We start from the raw sequence: 22,679 nt of genomic DNA, 5'->3' as shown, positions 1-22,679 counted from the left end.
GAGAATTTTTTTTAAAAAGTGCTGTCCGCCAGTAGCTCTCAAACTTGAGCATGCATCAAAATGACCTGGAGGGCTTGTTAAAAACACAGATCACAGATTGGTGGGTGCAACCCCAAATTTTTTGGGTAGTGCCCAAGAATTTATATTTCCAGCATTTTTCTAGGCAATGCTGATGTTGCTGCTCTGGCCACTATATTTTGAGAACGTTGGTCCATGAAACATTTGGACCAGTCCCCCACCTCAGTCCATGCTAGCCTCTAAGAATCAGGAAAATTCACATTCCTCTGTACTAATGAATTAGAAAAAGATGCCCCTTTGGATACAGATACCCCTGATTTGGTAGGCAGAATTTATGCCGAAGCCCTGTGCTTTTGTGAAGTGTACAAACTATACAAATACAAGTCTGACCCCACCCCAACTTTTGTGTATTCACACACACACATGTGTACGCATGTGCACACACACACACACACACACACACACACATACATACAGCTTTCTGCTGAGTCTATAAGAGAAGCAGAGCAGAAAAGTAGGTAAATCTATAAATTGGTAAGTTAGGTAAATTAGATAAATCTATAGACTTCTATAACAGATTTGAAGAAAAAATGATATAGGAGAGGTAATTCTGCTTAAGACGAAAATGCATCAAATTACTGTGCTGTGAGGTTATGTTGCCCTAACTTTGGTATTTTTTGGGTAATCTCGGTTAATATCCATTGCCAAAAGAAATATCAGATTAAAAAAAATAACAAAAAAATTTCAAAACCAGAAGGTCCAGTGGAAAGGGTTCATAGGTCCAAGTGGGATAAATGAATGTGGACACATCTTGATGAAAAATTCAGAATCCCAAATGTAGTGAGAAAATCATAAAAGGTTCCAGCAAGAAAAAAGTAAATTATTTACAGTGTAGTAAGATCCAGATCAGCATCAACGTTTTTAGCAGGAGTACTGATATCTGATAACCTAGAATTCTATGTCTAAACTACATGTCAAACCGGAGAGTAAAATGAAACAATTCTTAGACATCTAAGACTCAGAAGGTCTATCTCTTGACTATCCTTTTTGAAATAAAATTACCAGAGAATATGATTTAGCAAAGTAAAAAACAAAATCAAGAAGGGAGAAATTATGAGATCTAAGAATTAAACAGGAGTGCAGAGAGAAAAAAATGGGAAAAATTCTAGGATACAACAGGTCTAGAATATAGTTGTTCCAAAAAAGAAATCCATAGTTACATAAAGAATGTCTTAAATAACACAGTGGTTTCTTTTAACAACTCTATAACCTCATCTAAAGGTGGGGATTCAATAGTAACGTTTAAGGTAAATCAAGTTTATGGTGATAACTGCAAGAGTTGAATTCTTGGGTCATAGAGTAGTATTAACAAAGGAAACTTTATTCTCTTTCTTGGGCTTTTGAAGAATTAAGTGTACCATACATGATACAAGAGGCACCTTTATTTTCTTTACATTTTTGTGTATAAATATAGGACATTTATTAGAACTACCTGACAAATATCCTGAGTAGGTACTATAATAAGTAAATACATATTGGTTATTAAAAATTAACCTTCAGGGGCACCTGGGTGGCTCAGTTAAGTGGCCAGCTCTGATTTTGGCTTAGGTCATGATCACAGTGTCCTGGGAATAAGTCTCATGTTGGTGGGGGGGCGGTGTCTGTGCTTAGTGGGGAGTCTGCTTAAGGATCCCCCCTCTCCCTTGGCCCTCCGCCCTGCCATGCTCCCTCTATCACTATAACAAATAAATCTAACCTATGTTAGATGCTGTAAAGAATACAAAGAAGTACAGAACGTAATCCCTTTCCTCAAGGAGCTTGAGGTGTCAGGAAGATAAAAAGATAAGTAACAAAGGCAGAAGAAAAAAATACCAAATAAATGATACAGACAATAAGCATTATCAAAGAAGATTTTGTTTAGGAGTTGAACTGGCCCTTGGAGGATGAAAAGGATTTTATCAGAGAAGAAGGGCACAGGGAGTTTTATTGATTGGAGTAGGGAGTGTGGCAGTTAGTGTGTCATGTGCCTAAATGTTTAGAGTCAATAAAATTCCAGTTAGGAACACAGGGCATGTAGTAGACCATCCAGGAGTGGAGGAATCTTATTTGGGAGAGAGAAGATACACCAAAAAATTGAGAGGTCAGGGCTGTATTTTGGAGAATGCTGAACTTTGAAACTGGACTTTCTCTTTCAAGCAATGGATAATCTGACAACTTTTAAAACTGGACAGGGGCGCCTGGGTGGCTCAGTCCCCTTGGGCCTCCAAATCTTGATTTTAGCTCTGGTTATGATCTCAGGGTTTGTGAGATCAAGCCCCACTTCATGCTCTGCACTGGGCATGAAGACTGATCTGTCCCTTTCCCTTTGCCCCTCACCCCACCTCTTCTTCCCTCTCTAAAAAACAAACAACCCCCCCCCCCCAAAAAAAAAACCTGGACATTAAGTGATTGGTATAAAGTGGTGATTTTTTTTTTAAGATTTTATTTATTTATTTGACAGAGAGAGATCACAAGTAGACTGAGAGGGAGGCAGAGAGAGAGAGGGAAGCAGGCTCCCTGCTGAGCAGAGAGCCCGATGCAGGACTCGATCGCAGGACCCTGAGATCATGACCTGAGCCGAAGGCAGCGGCTTAACCCACTGAGCCACCCAGGCACCCTAAAGTGGTGATTTAATAGGTAAATCTGGTTGACCTGTCCTGGATGGTTGAAGGGAACAAAACAGGAAGCAGGCTGAGGGGGTGCCTGTGTGGCTCAGTCGGTTGGATGTCTGCCTTCTGATTAGTTTGTGACCTTAGGATCCTGGGGTTAAGCCCTGTGTGGGGCTTTCTGCTCAGTGGGGATTCTTAGTCTCCCTCTCACTCTGCCTCTGTGTTCTCCTCCTGTCTCTCAAATAAATAAATTCAGTCTTTAAAAAAAAAGGAAGCAGGCCGAGGATGTAATTGTAGTAGTCCCAATATAACATGGTAACAGTGGTGACAATGATTATTTAAAGGGGGGGGGGGCTGGTAGGGAGTAGGGTTGGGGGGGAGGGTCGTACCTGGATGGCTCAGTTGGTTAAGCATCTGACTATTTGATTTCAGCTCAGGTCATGATCTCCGTGTCCTGAGATCAAGGCGCCCCCTACCCACTAGAACTCACGTCCGTCTTTTAATAGAATTTTAAGATTCATTCATTCAACAGGTGATTGAGAGCTATTACGTGCTGAGTACTAATTATGGATGTAGTTCTAGATTGGGTTTGTTTTTTTCTTTCCCATCCTTGTTGGCTTTAGTTTTTTGACTATGTGGAACAAGAAGTGGCACATACAGCTGCCAGGCCAACCATCTGATTCTGTAGTTTTATCAGAACACAGCAACACTCATTCACTTATGTTTTGTCTGTGGTTGCTTTTATGCTGTAAGGCAGAGTTGAGAAATAGCAACAGAACCTTATAGCCCGTAGGCCTAAGATACTCACTATTCTACCCTTGAAGAAAAGAGTTTTCTGATTCCTGATGTGTAACATTAACATGTTTCCTGGAATCTTAGACTCAGGTAAATGTCATAATCTTCCATGTCCTTTCTGTGCTGTTCGTCACCCCTATTACTTGCTTTTTGGTTTATCTTTCTATATTTCTTTTGATGAAAATAAGCAAATATATGTATGCTGTCTTATTTTGCCTTTTATACCAAAGATAGCATACCATAAGTATCTTACACTACTTTTTGCACTTACCACTTCCTGGAAATCTCGGCATACCAGTTCATAGAGCTCTTTCTCATTCTTTATGACAGCTTCGTGGTACTGCATTGTATATGTGCTGCAATTTATTCAGCCAATCTTCTATGCTTGGACTTCTAGGTAGTTTCCAATATTTACAGTTTCAAATAGTGCTGCACCTTGTACGTGTGTTTTTTCATTATTGAAATTATGTCTTCAGGGTATACACCTAGAAATGAAGTGCTGGCTTAAAGAGTAAATGTGTGTGTGTGTGTGTGTGTGATATTGCCAAATTCTTGTCCATAAGGGTCATACCATTTTCTGTTCTCATCAGCAGTGTATGAATGTACCAATTTCTTCACAAGGGTTGCTCATTTAATTTTATAAAGTGATAACATTAAAATATTCTTGCCATCTTTCATCAGCATCATTTCAAAAAAGAAAGGCCATTTTATAAGGGAGAAAGAATATAAAATAAAGGTTTAGAACAGCTCTTTTAGTTAAAATTGAATAAATATATCTCTCTTATTGTGACAGTTTTCGTTTTGCTGAAGACAAATGCATCTCTACCCTGTAATCAGAGGAAGCTTTTTGAAATGCAAATTTATCATGTCTCTCCTAACTGGAAATTCTTCAGGGCTTTCCACATCTCCTCAGATCTTAACATGGCTGTACTATGGCCTATAAGTACATGTAAGGACTCAACCCTCCCTCTCCAGCTACTTTAGCTTTGTTTTAGTTCTTTCAGTATACCAAGGGTCTTTGCATGTGCTGCTTCCCTGACCACCATTAAAGAAATAGACGAGTCAAAAACAAACAAAAAACCCCGTGTTCTTCTCCTGGCTCTACCTTAACTTGTTATGTGACCTTATGCAAGTTACTTAGCCCATTAATTCTTCAGTTAAGATGAGCTGTAGGCTCTTTTAGTTTTAAATTGTGAATTTACCAGAAGTCATTTTGATGTGAGGGTTAATAGAACTCAGCACATACACCCTATGGCTTTTTTTTTTTAAAGATTTTATTTATTTATTTGACAGAGATCGCAGATAGGCAGAGAAGCAGGCAGAGAGAGAGGAGGAAGCAGGCTCCCTGCTGAGCAGAGAGCCCGATGTGGGGCTCAGTCCCAGGATCCTGGGATCATGGGATCATGACCCGAGCCAAAGGCAGAGGCTTTAACCCACTGAGCCACCCAGGCGCCCTATGGCTTTTAACTATAATTTGGCTTTAAGTATGTAACACATACTTGTTTCTCATTCTTACTCTTTACTTAAATTTTAATTATTTAAAAAAATTAGTTGATGAATTGATGCTATATGAGTAAAGTAAGGTTTGAGTTTGAAGAGTGGTTATTAAGTTCATGAATTATCTCTACTTCTGGGGTCTTATGTCTTGGATTCTGTTTTTGCCACTGCTTTCAGCACTTTCAATCACAGTGTGATGAGAGATCATTTTGTATCCTTTTAAGGAGTTACTGGAGTAAATCTTTTTTTTTTTTTTTAAGATTTTACTTATTTATTTGAGAGAGAGACAGAGTGAGAGAGCATGAGAGGGGAGGTCAGAGGGAGAAGCAGACTCCCCATGGAGCTGGGAGCCTGATGTGGGACTCGATCCCAGGACTCCGGGATCATGACATGAGCCGAAGGCAGTCACTCAACCAACTGAGCCACCCAGGTGCCCTGGAGTAAATCTTTTTTAAGAGCAGGAGGAAGGGGGAAGACTTGATAGAGAAGTTGGCCAGGAGTTAATTTCATACTATTCTATTATCCTGATCAGTTGCCCTGTTTAATTGATAATTCTTTGTATTTTTGTAAAATTGACTGTCAGAAAATGGGTAGCAGACATCAGGTAAAAAGGTTGAAGAAAGACTAAATAGGTAATTAAGAATTTGTGATTTTAGGAAAGGTGTATGTTGATTTCTGGAAAATGTTATAATTAAGTATTGTGGGCCATTAAATAGTCTGGTCTATTTAAAGATGTTTTGTGCCCTTAACTTTGTCCATTAGTTCCTTTTATTTATTTATTTTTTTAAAAAAGATTTTATTTATTTGACAGAGAGAGATCACAAGTAGGCAAAGAGGCAGGCAGAGAGAGAGGGGGAAGCAGGCTCCCTGCTGAGCAGAGAGCTGGATGAGGGACTCAATCCCAGGACCCTGAGATCATGACCTGAGCTGAAGGCAGAGGCTTAACCCACTGAGCCACCCAGGCGTCCCCATTAGTTCCTTTTAATTTAGAATTTATTTCTTGGAAATCATGTTATAAATGGATAATTTTATTTCCCGCCCAGCCCAAAAGAGCTTTTTAAAAACATTTTACCTTAGGATTATGTTAAGATTCATCCATTAGTAAGCACTTTTAAAATTCTGTATATATTTATTCACAACTAAGAGCACCAGGTTATCTTCCCTTACTTGCATCTGGGCTGGATTGACATGTAAGTACTAAAAAAATTTGGGTGTTGGGAAGTAGTAAAGATTCTGCTGACAATAGTAACTTAATATGTTGAGAATTATAAGAGATTACATATCAGGTTCATTCATTAGGGGTCCAAAATTATTGAACCAAAAAACAGTTGCTTTAGATACGAGTCATAAATTAAATGTTTCTCAGTTGGGATATGAAGTTTTAGATTATTATAGTTTATATTCCTCAATTGTGTGACTAATCTTTAAATACCAGCATCTATAAATTTATACTTCAAATCTACTTTCAGTATTTTGAATGTAGAATATAGTCAAAACTCCCTGATGAAGTAGTGTGTCCAGGTTCTTTAATTTTTTTTGTATATATATTATGTATAGCACATATATTTTCATACATTCTTTTGATAAACTAGTTACTTAATTGTTCTTTTCCCAGAAAAGTTCATTTCTGAGTTTAGAACCAGTCATTAGGATCCTAGAGAGCTGTTTTCCATACCTTAAAAATATTCTCATCTTTTGTTCCTTTGAAGGGCTTTAATGTGGAACAGAAGATCAGTTAAATCTTTTATAAACATGTTAAAAACAGTGGGCATAGTTTTTTGAGAAGGATGACTTTGTACTATCACTTTTAAGTAAAAGGAGTAAAATTCTTAAGTATTCTCAAGAGGTTTTCTGGGAAAAGAAGACAGAGAAAATTCTGAGTATGTAATTTACCATAACGTGCAATGCTAACAAAGGAAAATAACTTTAGTACACTCAACTACTTAACTACACTGACCGTGTAGTTAAGCTTTACCCAGGATTTTGAAGTTCAAGAGAATACTAGTATTTGTAATCTGTTAGCTATTACTTCGTGAAAAATCTTAAAAACTTTTGATTCATCTTTCTGTTGACAAGAGGGCAACAAAAATGTCTCCAGTAATCACAGTTAACAACAAATATCTAATAACTGTTTATTGCTTGTATTTTAAAGTAATAGCTATACTTTGAGATCTTGCTCACAGATCTTTAAGCCAGGGAAACTGAGAGAAATCTCCGTTACAAATTCTCAGCCCCTTTTTTTCTACATCATTAAGTTGTTATTTTTGAAAGTGCTATTTTTATTTGTTTTCTAAAGAGGGATATCAAATAAAGGTATACTGTAGGGCCAATTGAAGACATTAAGGATTTATTTTGCTTTTGGTTTTATCTAAAAGAAACCATGACTACCTAAAGAAAATTCCCCCTCCCCCATTATTTTATTGAAAATGGATTACTGATCTAACAAATGACTATGATTTGTCTGAAATCACTGAAGCCCAAACCCAGAGAACAGCAAAAAACAAATTTAAATTAAGAGTAATTGCCCAGGTTGATGGGGGGAGGGGGGTTGGAAGAGGGGGGGTGAGGTTATGGACATTGGGGAGGGTATGTGCTATGGTGAGTGCTGTGAAGTGTGTAAACCTGGCGATTCACAGACCTGTACCCCTGGAGATAAAAATATATAAAAAATAAAATATTAAAAAAAAAAAAGAGTAATTGCCCATGGTAACCCTGTTGGGACCCCTCTCACTCTTGAGAGCTTCTTCTGTATCTTCACTTAATAAACTTCTGTTGCTTTAAAAAATAAAGAGAGAATTTGTCCAAAGTTGTGTTCAAGACTTGAAAGATTAGATGTAAAAATCAAAATCCATTGAATGCTGAATTTATTTATGTCATTTTTCTCAAATAAAAAGCATTCATTTTTAGTTAACTTTGGAGAACTCCTTGAATTTGGAAGAAAATACATGTTGGAAAATGAAAAAGTTTTAGTGTAGTTGGTACTTAATATCTACTAAATTATAGCTCAAATCAATACCTTTTCTGTGTTGAAGAAAACGAAAATGTAGTTGTACTGAATTATTTGGCCCTGTAGTTTTGCTGCTTTTTACATAAGGAACTGTGTTTTTACTTTATAAATTATTTTGTTATACATTAACATTTTGCCTAAGTGGAAATATTTTCTGCTGTTCAATATTTGACTTTCAATGGTCAAAAGAGAAAAGGGTGTGTGTAAACCTGGCGATTCACAGACCTGTACCCCTGGGGCTAATAATACATTATATGTCAATAAAAAAATTAAAAAATTAACAAAAAAAATAAAAATAAATTTTAAAAAAAGAGAAAAGGGAAGTAATATATTCATTGATCACTTTCTAAGCACCAAGTCTTATATTTCACTATCTTACTATCTGTGGTATTTCTGACTTAAGGTGCATATACAGGTTACTTATATACAAAATATACCTTTAAAATGTACCTCGAAGTAGTATTTTTTTTTTTAAATGTACCTAGCAAAACAGCATTTTGTTTGCTTCTTCCCTCTCAATTTTGGTGGCATTTATTATTTTGGGATTGAGTGCTGTTATATCTAGAAAATAGATCAAAATAATAATTTTAAAGCCTACATACTACATGGTTAGGTAGCACATGGTTCTTATGAATTGTCTACAAAGACAAAAGCCTGAATATTATCTGTAACTGCTTGAGATCCCCAAATAGTGTGTTGTTATTCTAGAGAAGGGATTTTAAGCTGTTTTTTTCAAAAGACCCTCCAAAACCACTGATTATTTCAAATTATTCTCCTTTCTCATTTATGTTATAGTTCAGAAAACATGATTAGTAGTTTCAATTCAGATTGAAATAGAAATTAGATATATGTTGAATAAAAATATTAAGTACACAAAACGTTTATTTTGTTATAAATCATTTAAAATTGCTAAGAAATTAAACAGTACACATGGTCATCACATGATTTAAGTCATAGTCACTTTTAGACTTTGAACAAGCCTTTTAGGGATTTTTTTAATGAAGAGGAAGGTACAGGTCAAAATGGCTCAGAAAAATAAAATGGTATGTATACAAGAATAGAATACATTTTAATGCTTAACACTTTGAATATAATTTTTATACTAATAACTTTAAAATGTCCACGTGTTTATTTTCTTTCAGAGGTGGAGAAATAGTTGTCCAAGAAAACACTTCTCACAGTTGAAGGAACTTAGAGATTCCCAGTGTAGTCCCAGTGATTTCATTTCTGGCAGTTTATATTGTAGATTCACTGTCAAATATCTTACTTTTTAAGGTCTGTAGGTTATGTTGAATAAAGTTCTCTGTGCTGTGAACCTCAGAGAATCTCAAGTCACTTCTCCTAGCAGACCAGTTTTTCATTTTTATTGAATTCTGAATCGTTTCCGACGTGAAGTAATAAACTATAGGGTCAAAGCAACAGTTTGAAACAGCAATGCAGAGAGTGATTGGGTACATGGTCCTCACTGCTGCCACCGCTGAGCAATTTACAAATGTTTGTGTTCTCATAAGAGAATATAAAATAAGGTTGATATTGTAAGGCACAAAACAGAAGCAGAATATGACCAAATGTACAAAAATCATTCTTAAAACTTTCGTTTTGTTTATTTTGCTTCTACTTAATGTAACAGGTTTATTTAAAGTTCTTAGCACCACACTAGAACAAGTTACATTTAAAATTAGAGGAATAAAAAATCCCACTATTTCAATGAAAATTACAATCCTTGAGAGATACGTTTTCCATGTGGCTTCTGGAAATTTTTCAAAGCAAAAATGAGAGTGGGTGGATGGAAAAAAAACTGCTGGTGCACTTCCTCCTATCACAGTTAGCCATACAGCAATGCACACGAGTTTTGCATTTCGTTTGGTTCTTAAAGTCTTTGACTTAAATGGGTGGACAATTGCCAGAAACCGATCCACACTAATACAGGTTAAGAACAGAATGCTTCCATACATGTTGGTATAAAACAGCATCACCGAAATTTTACAAAGTACATCTCCAAATGGCCAGTTCTGTGTTGCAAAGTAAAAAATCCTAAAGGGTAAAGTAAAAACGAAAAGCAAATCTGACATTGCCAAGTTAATCATGTATGTTGTGGTTTCGTTTCGCACTTTGAGGGTGCAGATGAAAATATATATGGCAACACAGTTGGATATTAACCCAAGCACGAACACCATACTAAACATGCACCCATACAAAGTGTACTTAAAGGAGTCATCATAGGAACAATTGGAGCTGTTATTGCTTACCATTATAAAGGCACGTCCAATTTACAGAATTGAAGTCCTTTGGTCAGCTGCAGTCTTCTTTGGTATTTAGATTGTGATCACTTTATAACCTCCAAAGTATGTGCAAATTCTTTGTATCTTTAGATGGTTTTATAAATATTTCCTTTTTCTTTGAAATCTCAGCAAGAAACATGAAATTCGTTGCTGTAAAGTTTCCACTTGGTTCTTCAACAGGAAGATATTCTCATTTTCTAATCCAGAAAATCCACGAACCCAGGGTTTAGGTAACCGACGAACAACTTTTGAGAAAAATGTAGTCAGTGAAGCCAACCTGTTGGATTATAAATTTAAAGAAAAGCTGTGTTCTGAGATGGGAATAAAGCTACTCATCTGGTAAACTTGTATTTCAGTAGTCAAGATGAATATTCCCCAAATTAAAGTTTCTTTACGCTCCAGAATATTTAAGATGAAGGCAGCAGTCTTTTTTTGCTTTCAGTGCAGAGTTTCAGAGACTTAAACATTTCCAGTTTGGTCTCACTTCTTGCTCCTTTTAAATGAAGTTTTCCTTGTTGGTATTCCTGCAGTGGATTCCAGATGCTGGTAAGCAGAAGAGTCTTTAAAAGTTTCCGAAATAAATTCCTAAGCGTGTTAGCTCTTGCTGAATCGAAGCCTTTTCCTCCGTTGCCAGATGTATTGTGAGATGGGCTTTCTCTGAAGTGGAAAAGAAAGGCTTGCTAGATTTGTAGTATGACATCACAGGAAGAAGAGGCTGGGCTTGGACAAAGAAAGGTTTCAGCCCCGTTTGTTTACTCTGCCTTTAATCTGATAATGTGTCTTCTGGGAGTATACCTAGGAGGCTTGCAAACGGTCACTGGCTCTGGAGCTAAGCCTCTGCCCTTTAACTCTTTTTATGCAGAATTGCTTCTGGGATCTTGGCCACCTTCTTTCCTTTCTTTTCTTTCTTTCTATTTGGGAATAAGAAATCAGTATTAAGCCTATTTTCTCTTATTTGATTGCTTTTGTGTTTGGAATATTACTTTTTAAATTTCTTTTTTTAAAAGAAATAAAATGTGTATGAGTGTTTATTTATAAATTGAAATTGTGACATCTTAATACAGCATTGAAAAAAACTGTTTAACGACTTATGAAAAAGAGAAATTTAATCTTTAGGCATAAAAGATACTTGACTGACCGGTGGTGATTTTGCCACTTCTGGCTTCTGTTTGCCATAATTGCTCCTCAAGAATTAATTTGGTATGATTGTGAATGGCTCCAATCCTGCATCTCTTCTGTTTTTGATAAGCAGTTTTCTAACATTCTTTCCTCTTAAATTGAGTTAACATTTTAGAGCACTTTTGCCTTTTATTTTATTTTTTAAAGATTTTATTTATTTATTTGATAGAGAGACAGAGATCACAAGTAGCAGAGAGGCAGAGAGAGGGAGGGGCAAGTGGGGCTCCATCCCAGGACTCTGGGATCATGACCAGAGCAGAAGGCAGACACTTAACCGACTGAGCCACCCAGGCGCCCCAGCACTTTTGACTTTTAAATAACTCACTTTCACCAAAGAATAAATTCAAGACTCTGCCTGCCTCTCTGCCTACTTGTGATCTCTGTCTGTCAAATAAATAAATAAAATCTTTAAAAAAAAAAAAAGAATAAATTCAAGAATGTTCATGTTTGGCGTAGTATTTATCTTACTTACACACAGAACTAAATTGCATCTTTTTAAACAAACTATTTTTTTCCCTAAATCGATTGAAATACATTTTGGAGAATAAAAGTTGTACTACTTGGATAAATTTTAGGATCATTATTTTATTTTCATTACCCTGAGCCTGTCTCTTACCCTCTTAATATGACATTAACTGTGTATGGCTCTGATTTTGTCTTCATTTAAAAGCTCTTATGAGTTGTTTCTGAATATATTTATATCTAAGGGATACTCATTTTTTTAAAGTCCAAAGAACTCGGAAGAATAAAGTATGTACAGGATGGAGATAATTGAACATGGATGTTATTTCCTCGAGGATTGAAGATACCACAACCTCTGGACACATACATGTTTTTCTTGCTCTAAACTACCATTTTTCAGAAAAGGATAGATCCAGTTACTGTTCACTGTTGCTATTCTCTGGTTTCATTCAGTTTGGGCCAAAACTCTGTCTTTCGAAGTATCTGTTAAGAAGATTTAGGGAATTGAAGAGTGATTTGTTTTTTCTTCCTAAATTACCTAATTTAAAAGTAATATGTTGCAGTAATATGTTTTATGCTGATTTTATACCTTTTTAAATTATAAAACTAAGTTTAGCAACTTTTGTTGTTTGTTGATGAATCCTGCCTGAATTATATTCTGTGTTCTTTTTTATTGTTTTGACTGGGAAATTTATAGTAGTGACGCCAAAAAATGAGTATTATTTATAACCAATAAACTTAAACGTTAAAGGGCTGAATTCTTTGTGTATTGCACTGGTGTGAAAAAGCGGTAGTGTTCATATTAGAAGACAGGTGAACAGTAATGAAATAAGTAGTTAATAAGCTTGTATTCTTACTGAGAAAAAATTTCTATTATAGTTTCTTAGTAATCTATTAAATTGATAAGCTTTTTGGTCATCATTAAATAATAAGTAGTCATGTGCCCTGACCTTGTTTACTTCTGCTTTCATTTTGACTATGGCATTGTCTCAAACAAAGAATTAAAATGTATTAATTCTACATTAGAATATTCTTCCATATATTGATGTTGTTATTCACTGGACTAGTTATTCATTTCTGGTTTTTCATTTTTGAATTATTGCTGCTTTTAGATCACTATTTGTTGAATTAAGCTTTTTGTTATTATCAGTATATTAGTATATGTTTGTATTTCTAATTCTTATACAGTGTTTGACCCTTAGTGGTACTCACATGTTTGCTGATGAATGAATCACAATCATAAACTTTACTTTTGAACACTGTTTCTGTTGAGGAAAAGAACAGTACCAGAGGGGCCCTCTGCTTCAGGGAAGATTATTAAATGTTGGATTTTTCAAGATATTTCATTTGACTTCTAATTAAGGAACCAAAGTGAAATTAGATACCTTGAAAATTCCTTAGGTTAAGATTTGAAAAATATATAGTAACTGTTTATAAAGTGAGTTAAATAAATAGAGGGAATTGAGTATATTTAATAGGTGCTTTGTATTTGATAGCCTCAGACCAAACCGTTATTTTAATATGAGATTTGTACAATTCTGAAAGGTAAGTCTGTGAATCAACTTAATTCTTGAGTGGAACTTAAGAGGGGGCTGAAAAAACATATGCCACTGAGTTGAAATTTAGTTATTCTCACTATGTGAGTCTTCACTTTTCAAATTTTAATTTTATCATCAAGAAGCCAGGTAAAGGGGCGCCTGGGTGGCTCAGTGGGTTAGAGCCTCTGCCTTCAGCTCAGGTCATGATCTCAGGGTCCTGGGGTCGAGCCATGCATCGGGCTCTCTGCTCAGCAGGGAGCCTGCTTCCCTCTCCTCTCTCTCTCTCTCTCTCTCTCTCTCTCTCTCTGCCTGCCTCTCTGCCTGCTTGTGATTTCTGTCTGTCAAATAAATAAATAAAATCTTAAAAAAAAAATACACTATTAAAAAAAAAAGAAGCCAGGTAAATAGCCAGCTAGCCTCTAAAGTGGATGTTTTATTCACTACCAATAATAGTATAAGTCATTTAGTTGCAGAACTCATTTTTTATCAGGTTGAAAGAGAGTATTCTTGTAGTTAAGTATTAGAAGTTAAAAGATTTGGACAACTTGTGAGTTCTTGACTGAATTTCTGCTACAGCTATGAAACTGAGGAGCAAGAATCTGACCTTTTTATGCCTGATTCAAAATAGGCTTATAATAGTTTGTTGGATGAATAAGTAAATCTTTAATGGACACCCACTATAAACAAATAATGTGTAAAGAGGCTCCTCAGCCACTCTTACTGTCTCTTCGTTTTCATAGTGGTTATTTTCTAACCTTGATAGCAGTATCATTTTTATCTTGCCCTATTTTTATTCTTACTGCCACCTTTCTGGGCTAACCCTGTCATTCTTATCTCTATGGTTGTTATAATGCCTTATCTTGTCTTCTTATTCCCAGTCTCACCCTTGTCCATTTTCTCCCTGGTAGCCTGTCACTGATCAACTCATGAATGAATCAACTATTTATTCATTTATACCCTTCTTGCTTCCAAAAAGTATATAAAGCAGATGATAATTTTAAAATTGTCACAACTGATGGAACTAATAAACAATTACCTTAGTGTTTTATTACATGTAAATGATACCTAAACTTTAAAAGTTTAAAAAGAAAGTATAGAACAGTTAAAAAATTTAAATGTGAGAGATTTTTCTATGCATTAGTCATTTTCATTTTAAAAAGTATTCATTTTGAACACAATAAATGTTTGCAAAAGGCAAAAAAATCTTAAAACACAAATTCATAACACATTAGTAAAAGAATAAAAGCCAAGTGTTAGGCGGGGAGAGAGATGGGTGGGAAGGGGGGCAAGATGTGAAATAATGATGTTAGAAAAATCTAGGCTACGGGAAGCTACCGCATTTGAAGCAAGACAGAAAAGGAAAAATTGGTGGATTACTTTGCTTTCATTTAATGAAAGAAAATATTATGCAGTGTCGAGGGAGAAACTTTGGTTTGTTTTATCTCAGAACTACATTGTGAATCTTTACATGTGAACCATTAAATGACTATAGGAGGTTGTTTCCTAGTGGCAGAACATATGCCATTTCTCATTGGCCCTCAATATAAGAAGAGTACTCAGTGTCAGATTATGGTTCTGAGAAACATGTTGGTAGATTAATACAGTCCAAATATATGTGGTGATTTTGGTTTAATGCCGAGGAAAGTTTAATAGTCTAGTGCAAGGGATCTCCACCTAAAGACCTTGACATTTATAAAACTCCTGTTTATTCATTCTGCTTTGATGAGATTCTGTGACTAAAAACAGGTAAGAGACCATGGATCTAAAGAATTGAAGGGTTAGCAAGTCCTGAAGGCTGCTTCTCTGAAATACCTGGAAATCTCTGAAATATTTTGAAAGCTTTTCTCTATGGATAGACAAGAAGGAAAAAGACTTTGCTAGTGCAGGTTCTTTATGAATGAAATACAGAATTGTATATGTAGGCAATAAAATGTAAATCTGTAATTTTTTCATTTTAATAGGGAAGTAGCAAAGTGTTATGTAAAGAGCACAGGCAAAGAATCCGAGAAGCTTGTTATGCAACCATTTGACCTTCCTATGATTCTGGCTCCTTGGCTGTGGATTGAGGGGGTTGGACTGCTAAGAGGTCCCTTCCTGCTTCTGTATCTGATTCTGATTTTTTTATAGTTTGAATGCTTAAGCTGCTAGATTTTTTTTTCACTCTCAGATAGAACAAATCAAGGAGTCTCTTTTCATTTTTTTATGCTTAAGGATTTCTAATTTTGAAAACAGATTGTATAAGAAATATGTACAAAAAATATTGTTTCAGCCAAGAGTCTCATGGGGGGTATTTTGTTAACATTTTGAAAAAAAGGCTTTACTTTGTATTTCTATGGCATTCTTCTTTAAAAGATTTTTCTGGAGCTCCTGGGTGGCTCAGTCAGTTAAGCGTCTGACTTTTGATTTCAGCTCAGGTCATGATCTCAGTGTCTAGAGATCAGGCTCTGCTTCAGGCTCTGTCTCAGTGGGAAGTCTGCTTAAGATTCTCTCTCTCTCTCCCTCTGCTCCTCCCCTGGCCTGGTCTCTCTCTCTCTCTTTCTCTCTCAAATAAATAAATATTTAAAAATAAATAGGTAGAAGATTTTTCTTTCCAAAACACAAATAAGATGCCACGTTTTTACTATAAAATTGATCAAAACTCTAATTTCTCATTAAAAGTTTTGATGGTCATAATCAGAGTTGTACCTAAAATAACATTGAGAATATGAGATTTGTAAAACAATTGGATGGGAGTGTGTGTGAAATTTAAACTGAAAGCTGTTCAAGTTCAAAATAAAGTGTGGAATAGTGAAAATTTAAAATGTAAGAATAATACTCTAAACTTACTTTGTTTTGAATGCAGCAAATATTTGTTGTGATGAGAATGTAACTCTTAAATGTTCTCTTCCATCTCAAATTTACACTTATTAAAAATGTTTTCTTACTTTAGACTCTTCTGAAGCCTATTTGGATAATTTTTTTTTAGGATAAATTTTTTATTTAGGTTCAGACATGAACAAAACTTTCAATTTGAGAAATGAACATTTGTGATTTATGTCAATAGATATATTTAATATAAAAAGATCTTTTAATTAAACAAATTTAGTATTACTGTGTGTTGATATAATTTGAAAGTGGTTTACCTTTCCTCATTATTGCAAACATTTTGCACTTTTTGTTACTCTTTACTGGAACATGAGTCATCTACCCAAGTTCAGAGGGTTGAACCAGCTTGTAGGGTTGGGTGGAAGTAGAAAAAAGATTTAAAGGGTGATGATTTATAGCCAAGTCAAAGTAGATGGGAATGGTGCTTGAAGCAGGTTCAAGCAAAGAGGGTAAAGGAAATTAAGAGGAGCAAGGTTATTGTTGTGGGGTAAAACTTAAAACTTTAGTAAATATTTATCACTGCCAACACTTTGAGTTGTCCCTTCTTCCTTTTTTCCTATCCCTACCTGCTCCCCATTCCTTCATCTCTGCCTCTTAAAATCCTATCAGATTTTTTATGGAGACCTCAGTTTCATCAGGGTTTGTTTTTTTTTTTTTTTCCTATTCTTCAATAGTATTTAGTCTGTCTTCCTTTTAAGACATATTCTTTCAACTTAGTTATGATTAAAAAACAGAGAAATAATCACAGTACAGAGTATAACAATAGATGTTTATTCAAAATGGAGATAAGAGTCAACCAAGTCCGTTAAAGGGCCTTCAGAGGAGGTAATGTCTCAAGAAGGCAAGCCTTCAGTTGAATAAGAGTTTTAAATTTAAAGTCTTAAAGGCTAGAGCCATGCCTGGTAATAATGTCTTAGTACTGTTATACTGTTAGTATAGTAATGTTGTATTTTTCAACCAAAAACACATAAAATGATTTGAGTGACAGTTTTCTCAATTCTCTCAAGAATGTTACATAATTAGTTCCACTCTAAATTTCTAGAAGAGAAGTTAATTCATCACACCCAAAGAATGCTTGGGGGCATAAGGGGTTAATTTGGTCATAGAATCTAGTTGAGGAAGGTTATAGGTTGGTTGTAGTTTTTAAAAGTCTTTCACCTACTTTAGAAGCAAGAAGATATAGTGTTAAAAAACCAGTCTAAGTGTTGAGGGACCTAGATTCATAATTCCACCTGTGCTATTAAAATTAATGTGACATTGAGAAAATCATTTAACTTCTCTATTATATATTTGTAAAAGAAGAATATTGAACTAGATCTTTAGAATCCTTTTCAGACCTTATATTTTTTAATTTAATCTTCATACTAATTTCGAATGGTACAAAGAACATACTTGTCTCCAAGGAAGTGAAATTCAGAGAAGTTGTGGTTTGTGTAGAATTACATGTGATTAAATGATGGAGAATCATGAAGCCAGAACTAAAAACCAGGTCCTCACTGTTAAGTACCCAGCACAGTCCCTTGTACTTTATTGTTAAGTTAGAGAATGCAATTCAGTGAATCTGTGGGGAGTTGGAACTAGTATTCTCGTTCCTTGATGTCTAGTCCTGATTTCCTGCTATATAACAGATGGATTCCAACCTTACATTTTCTTACTGACACAAAATAAGAACATTGGTTCATAGTTTCGGTGAATGTTAAGCAGAGAAGAAGTTTATTTTTATATGTGTAAGCTATGTAGACTTTTTGGGAAAAGATTATGGTCTAAAATTTTTAAAAAAGGTTGGAATTGGGAAAAGTATGCACCAAATTTTATATAGATCGAAAGGAAATATTTCTTTTTCTTTCAAGTCATTAGAAGAAAGGTTTCCTGTAAATAGTAAATTTAACATTTTCCAGCAGTGTTTGTTTTTAGAAATCCAGGTACTCTAGTTTATTTCAATAAGCATTTGTTGACTTTATCCTTTACTTTAGTAAAGGGTGGAGATAGGGAAGGATTACTCTTTTAGGATACTCCTGAAAAGCTAAATACTTGTGGCTAGAAAGCTGCTTTGATACATCTGAGTTCTTTTGTTCCCAATAATGAAAGTATGTTTTAGGGAAACCAAGTCTGGTGCTTTGGGGTGACTCAAAGGCAAGTTGCTGAAAATACATTGTTGAGTTAGATGTGTATATCTGTAAAAGGTTCTTAGAGGATACCATAAGGAACTAGAAGGATTGATTCTCTAGTCCTCAGATTGCTTTGCAAGAGTCTTTATGTTTTTACTCTATATACAGTGAAAATCATAAACACATATTGTTGATGTGGTTCATAGGAGAAAAACAACCTGGAACTCTACTTAAAAAAGAACCTTGAGCCTACATAAAGAGAATTTTTTAATGAGTATACATGCTATATTTTTGAAAATTCAAGTAAAATGTTTTCATATATATATATATATATATATATATAATTTTTTGAAAGATTTTATTTATTTAACAGAGAGAGAACATGAGTAAGGGGGCAGGGAGAGAAGGACCCTGGGATCATGACCTGAGCCAGAGGCAGACCCATAACCCACTGAGCCACCCAGGCACCCCAGCTTTTTTGATTAATTCGTGTCACTCTCATTAAATAAGACAATTCTGCATCAGCAGTAATCAACTAGAAAATATAATGGAAAAAGATTCCACTTATAGAATAAAAAACAGGATCTAGATGAAAACAAAAGACCAAAAGCTTAAATGAAGGCCATAGAAAAATTTTTGAATATGTGACATACAGTTTTACTGGGACAAATCTGTAAGTTTAATGCTATTTCACTAAAAATCCCAATAGACTTTTAGTGAATGTCCTGAATAAAATGGTATATATGTATATACACACTATACCATATATATATATATATATATATATATATATACACACACACACACATACATATATATAGTGTAATTATACATATAGTATACAAATATACTATATATAAGTATACAAATATACTGTACATGTAGTGTAATATTCTTATATAGTATAACCTAGTGATTTTACTTCCAAAAATTGTCTTTCCTTCCCATTCATGTTTCTATCAGTAATACCTATTTTCTCACACCTTCTTCTAAACCAGATTATTATGAGCCTTTTAAACCCTTCCAAAATAATAGGTCAAAAGTGGTATCTCATTTAATTTACAGTTCTTTAGTTCTAAGTGATTGTGAGCCCAGAAATAGACTATAAACCTGGGGAAATATAATAACACTTCAAATCAGTAGAGAAAAATATGGATAGTTCAATAAATGCTTAATGGGTCATCAGAAAAGTAATAAAAAAAAAGTGTACTTTAACTTTTTTTTTTAAAGATCTTGTTGATTTGAAAGAGAAAGAGCAGGAATGGGGGAAGAGTCTGAGGGAGTGGGACAAGTGGACTCCCACTCCTCAGGGAGCTCGATGACACAGGACTCTATCCCAGGACCCTGAAATCATGACCTGATCTGAAGCCAGAAGCTTAACCAGCTGAGCTACCCAGGTGCCCCTGGACTTTAATTTTTTATACCAAAATAAATGCCAACAAATCAAGTATTTAAATGTAAAAAATGACTCCATTAAAAAAAAAAGAAGACTCCATAGACTTATGGGAAAAAAATTGAGTGTACTTAAAAATAGCAATAAAGGAGTAAAATCTTTAAGTATTATATGAAGTCTTTAGTTTTAAAGGAAAAGATACATTTGACTAAATAGTTTTTTTGCTAGAATTCGTAGAGTAGGAAGAAAATGTCAATTTACCATACTGTACTTAATATAAGAATAAAACTAATGAGGTGAGGGGCACCCTGCATCGTTTGGGAGAGCATGTGACTCTTGGGCTCATGAGTTGGGCATAGAGTTTACTTAATTAAAAAAAAGCAAACAAAAATTAACAATTCATTCCAAAAAATGGGAAAAGGTTCTGAACGTGAATATTTTTTTCTTTTAACTTAAAAGTGATTTGCTGTTTTTGATATCCAAATTAATATTTTTATTTTTTTTAAGTTTTGGCCTTCAAAATAAAAATGAGTATACATAATTTAGAATCCTCTTTTTTTTCTTTTTCTTCCTTACAATGACAGATGTTTAAGATCTAGTTCTGTGGGGTGCCTGGGTGGCTCAGTTAAATGTATACCTTCAGCTCTGGTCATGATCACAGGATCCTGGGATCGATTTTCACATTTGGGCTCCCTGCTTAGTGGGGAGCCTTCTTCTCCCTCTGCCTCTGCCTCTCTGTTTCTCATGAATAAATAAATAAAATCTTTAAAAAACAACAAAGATCTAGTTCTATGAACACTATTGCAAATACACTTAACAGCAGAAACATTTATGCAGATGTTTTGCTCTTAACTAGAATTCAAAGAGACAGGCTCTTTTAACAGGTACTGATACTCAGGTATATGGAAGAATTAATCAGTAAGATTCTAAACTACAGTAATTCATTCCCAGAATGAAATTTCCATGGTCACTTTTTTTGGTTTGCTGTTGTGATTATTTTAATCAACTGATTTCACATTCTTGGAAAACTTGAGGGTTTCCTATCAATACCAGATGTCACCAGTGCTGCCTCAGAAAGGTTAGAAACAAAAGACCGGAAGGACTGACCCTACAAAAGGGCCCCTTTTAAAGCCCAGCTTTTTGTTGTTGTTTTTAGTTAACAGCGACTGCTTCAGCCAGACCAAAGAACAGTTGCCGGATTGTTGTCCTGGTTATATAGATAGGGAAGTAGGATAGGCACATTTAAATTTTTCTTCCTTCTTATGTTATCTTTAATCTTGGATCTACTGATATGTATTTGTTTATTCAATAACAAGTATTTACTGCCTGTGAACTGTATGCCAGGGACTCTTCCAGTTGCTGGGAATATAGGGAATATAGCAGGGTAAAAAAATTCCTGAGCTTATATTTTATTTGGGGGAGACATACAATCAATAAGTAATTATGTAATTGGTCGTATGGTGGTAAGATCTCTGACGAAAAATACACTTAGGAGGAAAAGGAAAGTGTTTTAGGAAGACTTGCTGATAAGGGGACATTTGAACAGAAATGAAGGAATGAATCATGTGGATGTTTTAGGCACTAACATTTAACTGATAAACAGTCTTTAAAAACACCCTCCCCAATTTATATTTCCAGCCTTATCTTCCATAACTCCACTCACCAGGTTCTTGTACAAAATTTTCATGGCAATTGGAAACTTCCAAACAGCATTTCAATTTGATAAAATTCCACATGCTTGCTTCTGATTTTTGTTTTGCGTGACAACTTATAAACTTGGTTTGGTTTGGTTTTGGCTACTTGACAGCATTCTTGAAACTAAGTACTTTTAGGAGAGTACCTGTCTTTCATTAAAAGGAGCCCTGGGCAATAATTTCATTTCAAGTCAGATCCTACCCTGACTTCTGCCTCCCTGTGCAGTTATCAGGTTAATCTTCTGCTCTTTGTTGCTTTGGCCAGCACCCTGTTACCTCAGGACTGAATTTTCTCCTGGGTCCAGTTTCCCTCATTGCAGTGACATCTGACAGACTATCACTACTTGACTTCCTAGACTCCTGTTAATTATCTGCCTTACTTATGCCTGAATGAGCATCTGGGATCTTAAAAGTACTTATATATTACAGTTGTCTTTTCTCCATCATAACATGGTATCCTATTTTGGATCCACCTTTAAATTTTGTGTCAGTCCTTCAAGGAACCAACTCTTTCCTTACTCTTATGTTCTGACACAACTGTTACCTAGCCCTGCTCATTTTTGGAACCATGACTTCACTTTTCTCTGATGTAACTTGACCAATTTCTAGGTACATATGACTTCATTCCATGAGGTTGATTTTTCAATAATTTTTCCCAAGAATAAATTTATTATTTATAATGTGGGAGAAATTTTTTTTTAAGATTTTATTTATTTATTTGATAGAAGACACAGCGAGAAAGGGAACACAAGCAGGGTGAGTGGGAGAGGGAGAAGCAGACTTCCCACTGGGCAGGGAGCCTGATTCGGGGCTCAATATCAGGACCCTGGGATCCCGACCTGAGCCAAAGGCAGACGCTTAATGGCTGAGGCACCCAGGTGCCCCTGTAGGAGGGATATTATTAAGATTCTTAAAGAGTAATAGAGAAAAAATAGAAAGAGTAAAGGTAACAGAATTCTACTGCTGTAATAAATCAGCTGTCATTTTCTAGTTTTTTTAAAAAAAATGTATATATATTAAAGTTTTATTTAAATTCCAGTTAGTTAACATATAGTGTAATATTAGTTTTAGGTGTACCATATAGTGATTCAACACTTCCATACATTACTCAGTGCTTATCACAAGTATACTACTTAATCCTCATCACCTATTTAACTCATTTCCCCACCTACCTCCCCTCTGGTAACCATAAG

General features: G+C 35.0%; 2 protein-coding genes across 2 annotated transcripts in view; one reads left to right on the top strand and one right to left on the bottom strand.

Annotated features, from left to right (window-relative positions):
- RB1 (RB transcriptional corepressor 1) overlaps window positions 1–22,679 on the top strand; it is a 154,868-nt gene that overhangs the window by 87,425 nt on the left and 44,764 nt on the right. The window lies entirely within an intron of this gene.
- On the bottom strand, window positions 8,817–10,922 carry LPAR6 (lysophosphatidic acid receptor 6). Its single transcript, XM_047723418.1, has one exon. The coding sequence runs from the start codon at window positions 10,215–10,217 to the stop codon at window positions 9,201–9,203; it is 1,017 nt and encodes a 338-aa protein (XP_047579374.1). The 5' UTR covers window positions 10,218–10,922; the 3' UTR covers window positions 8,817–9,200.

The sequence above is a fragment of the Lutra lutra genome, chromosome 3 (genome assembly GCF_902655055.1).
Source record: "Lutra lutra chromosome 3, mLutLut1.2, whole genome shotgun sequence".
In the NCBI taxonomy this organism is placed as follows: Eukaryota; Metazoa; Chordata; class Mammalia; order Carnivora; family Mustelidae; genus Lutra; species Lutra lutra.
This window is presented reverse-complemented; position numbering and strand designations above follow the sequence as displayed.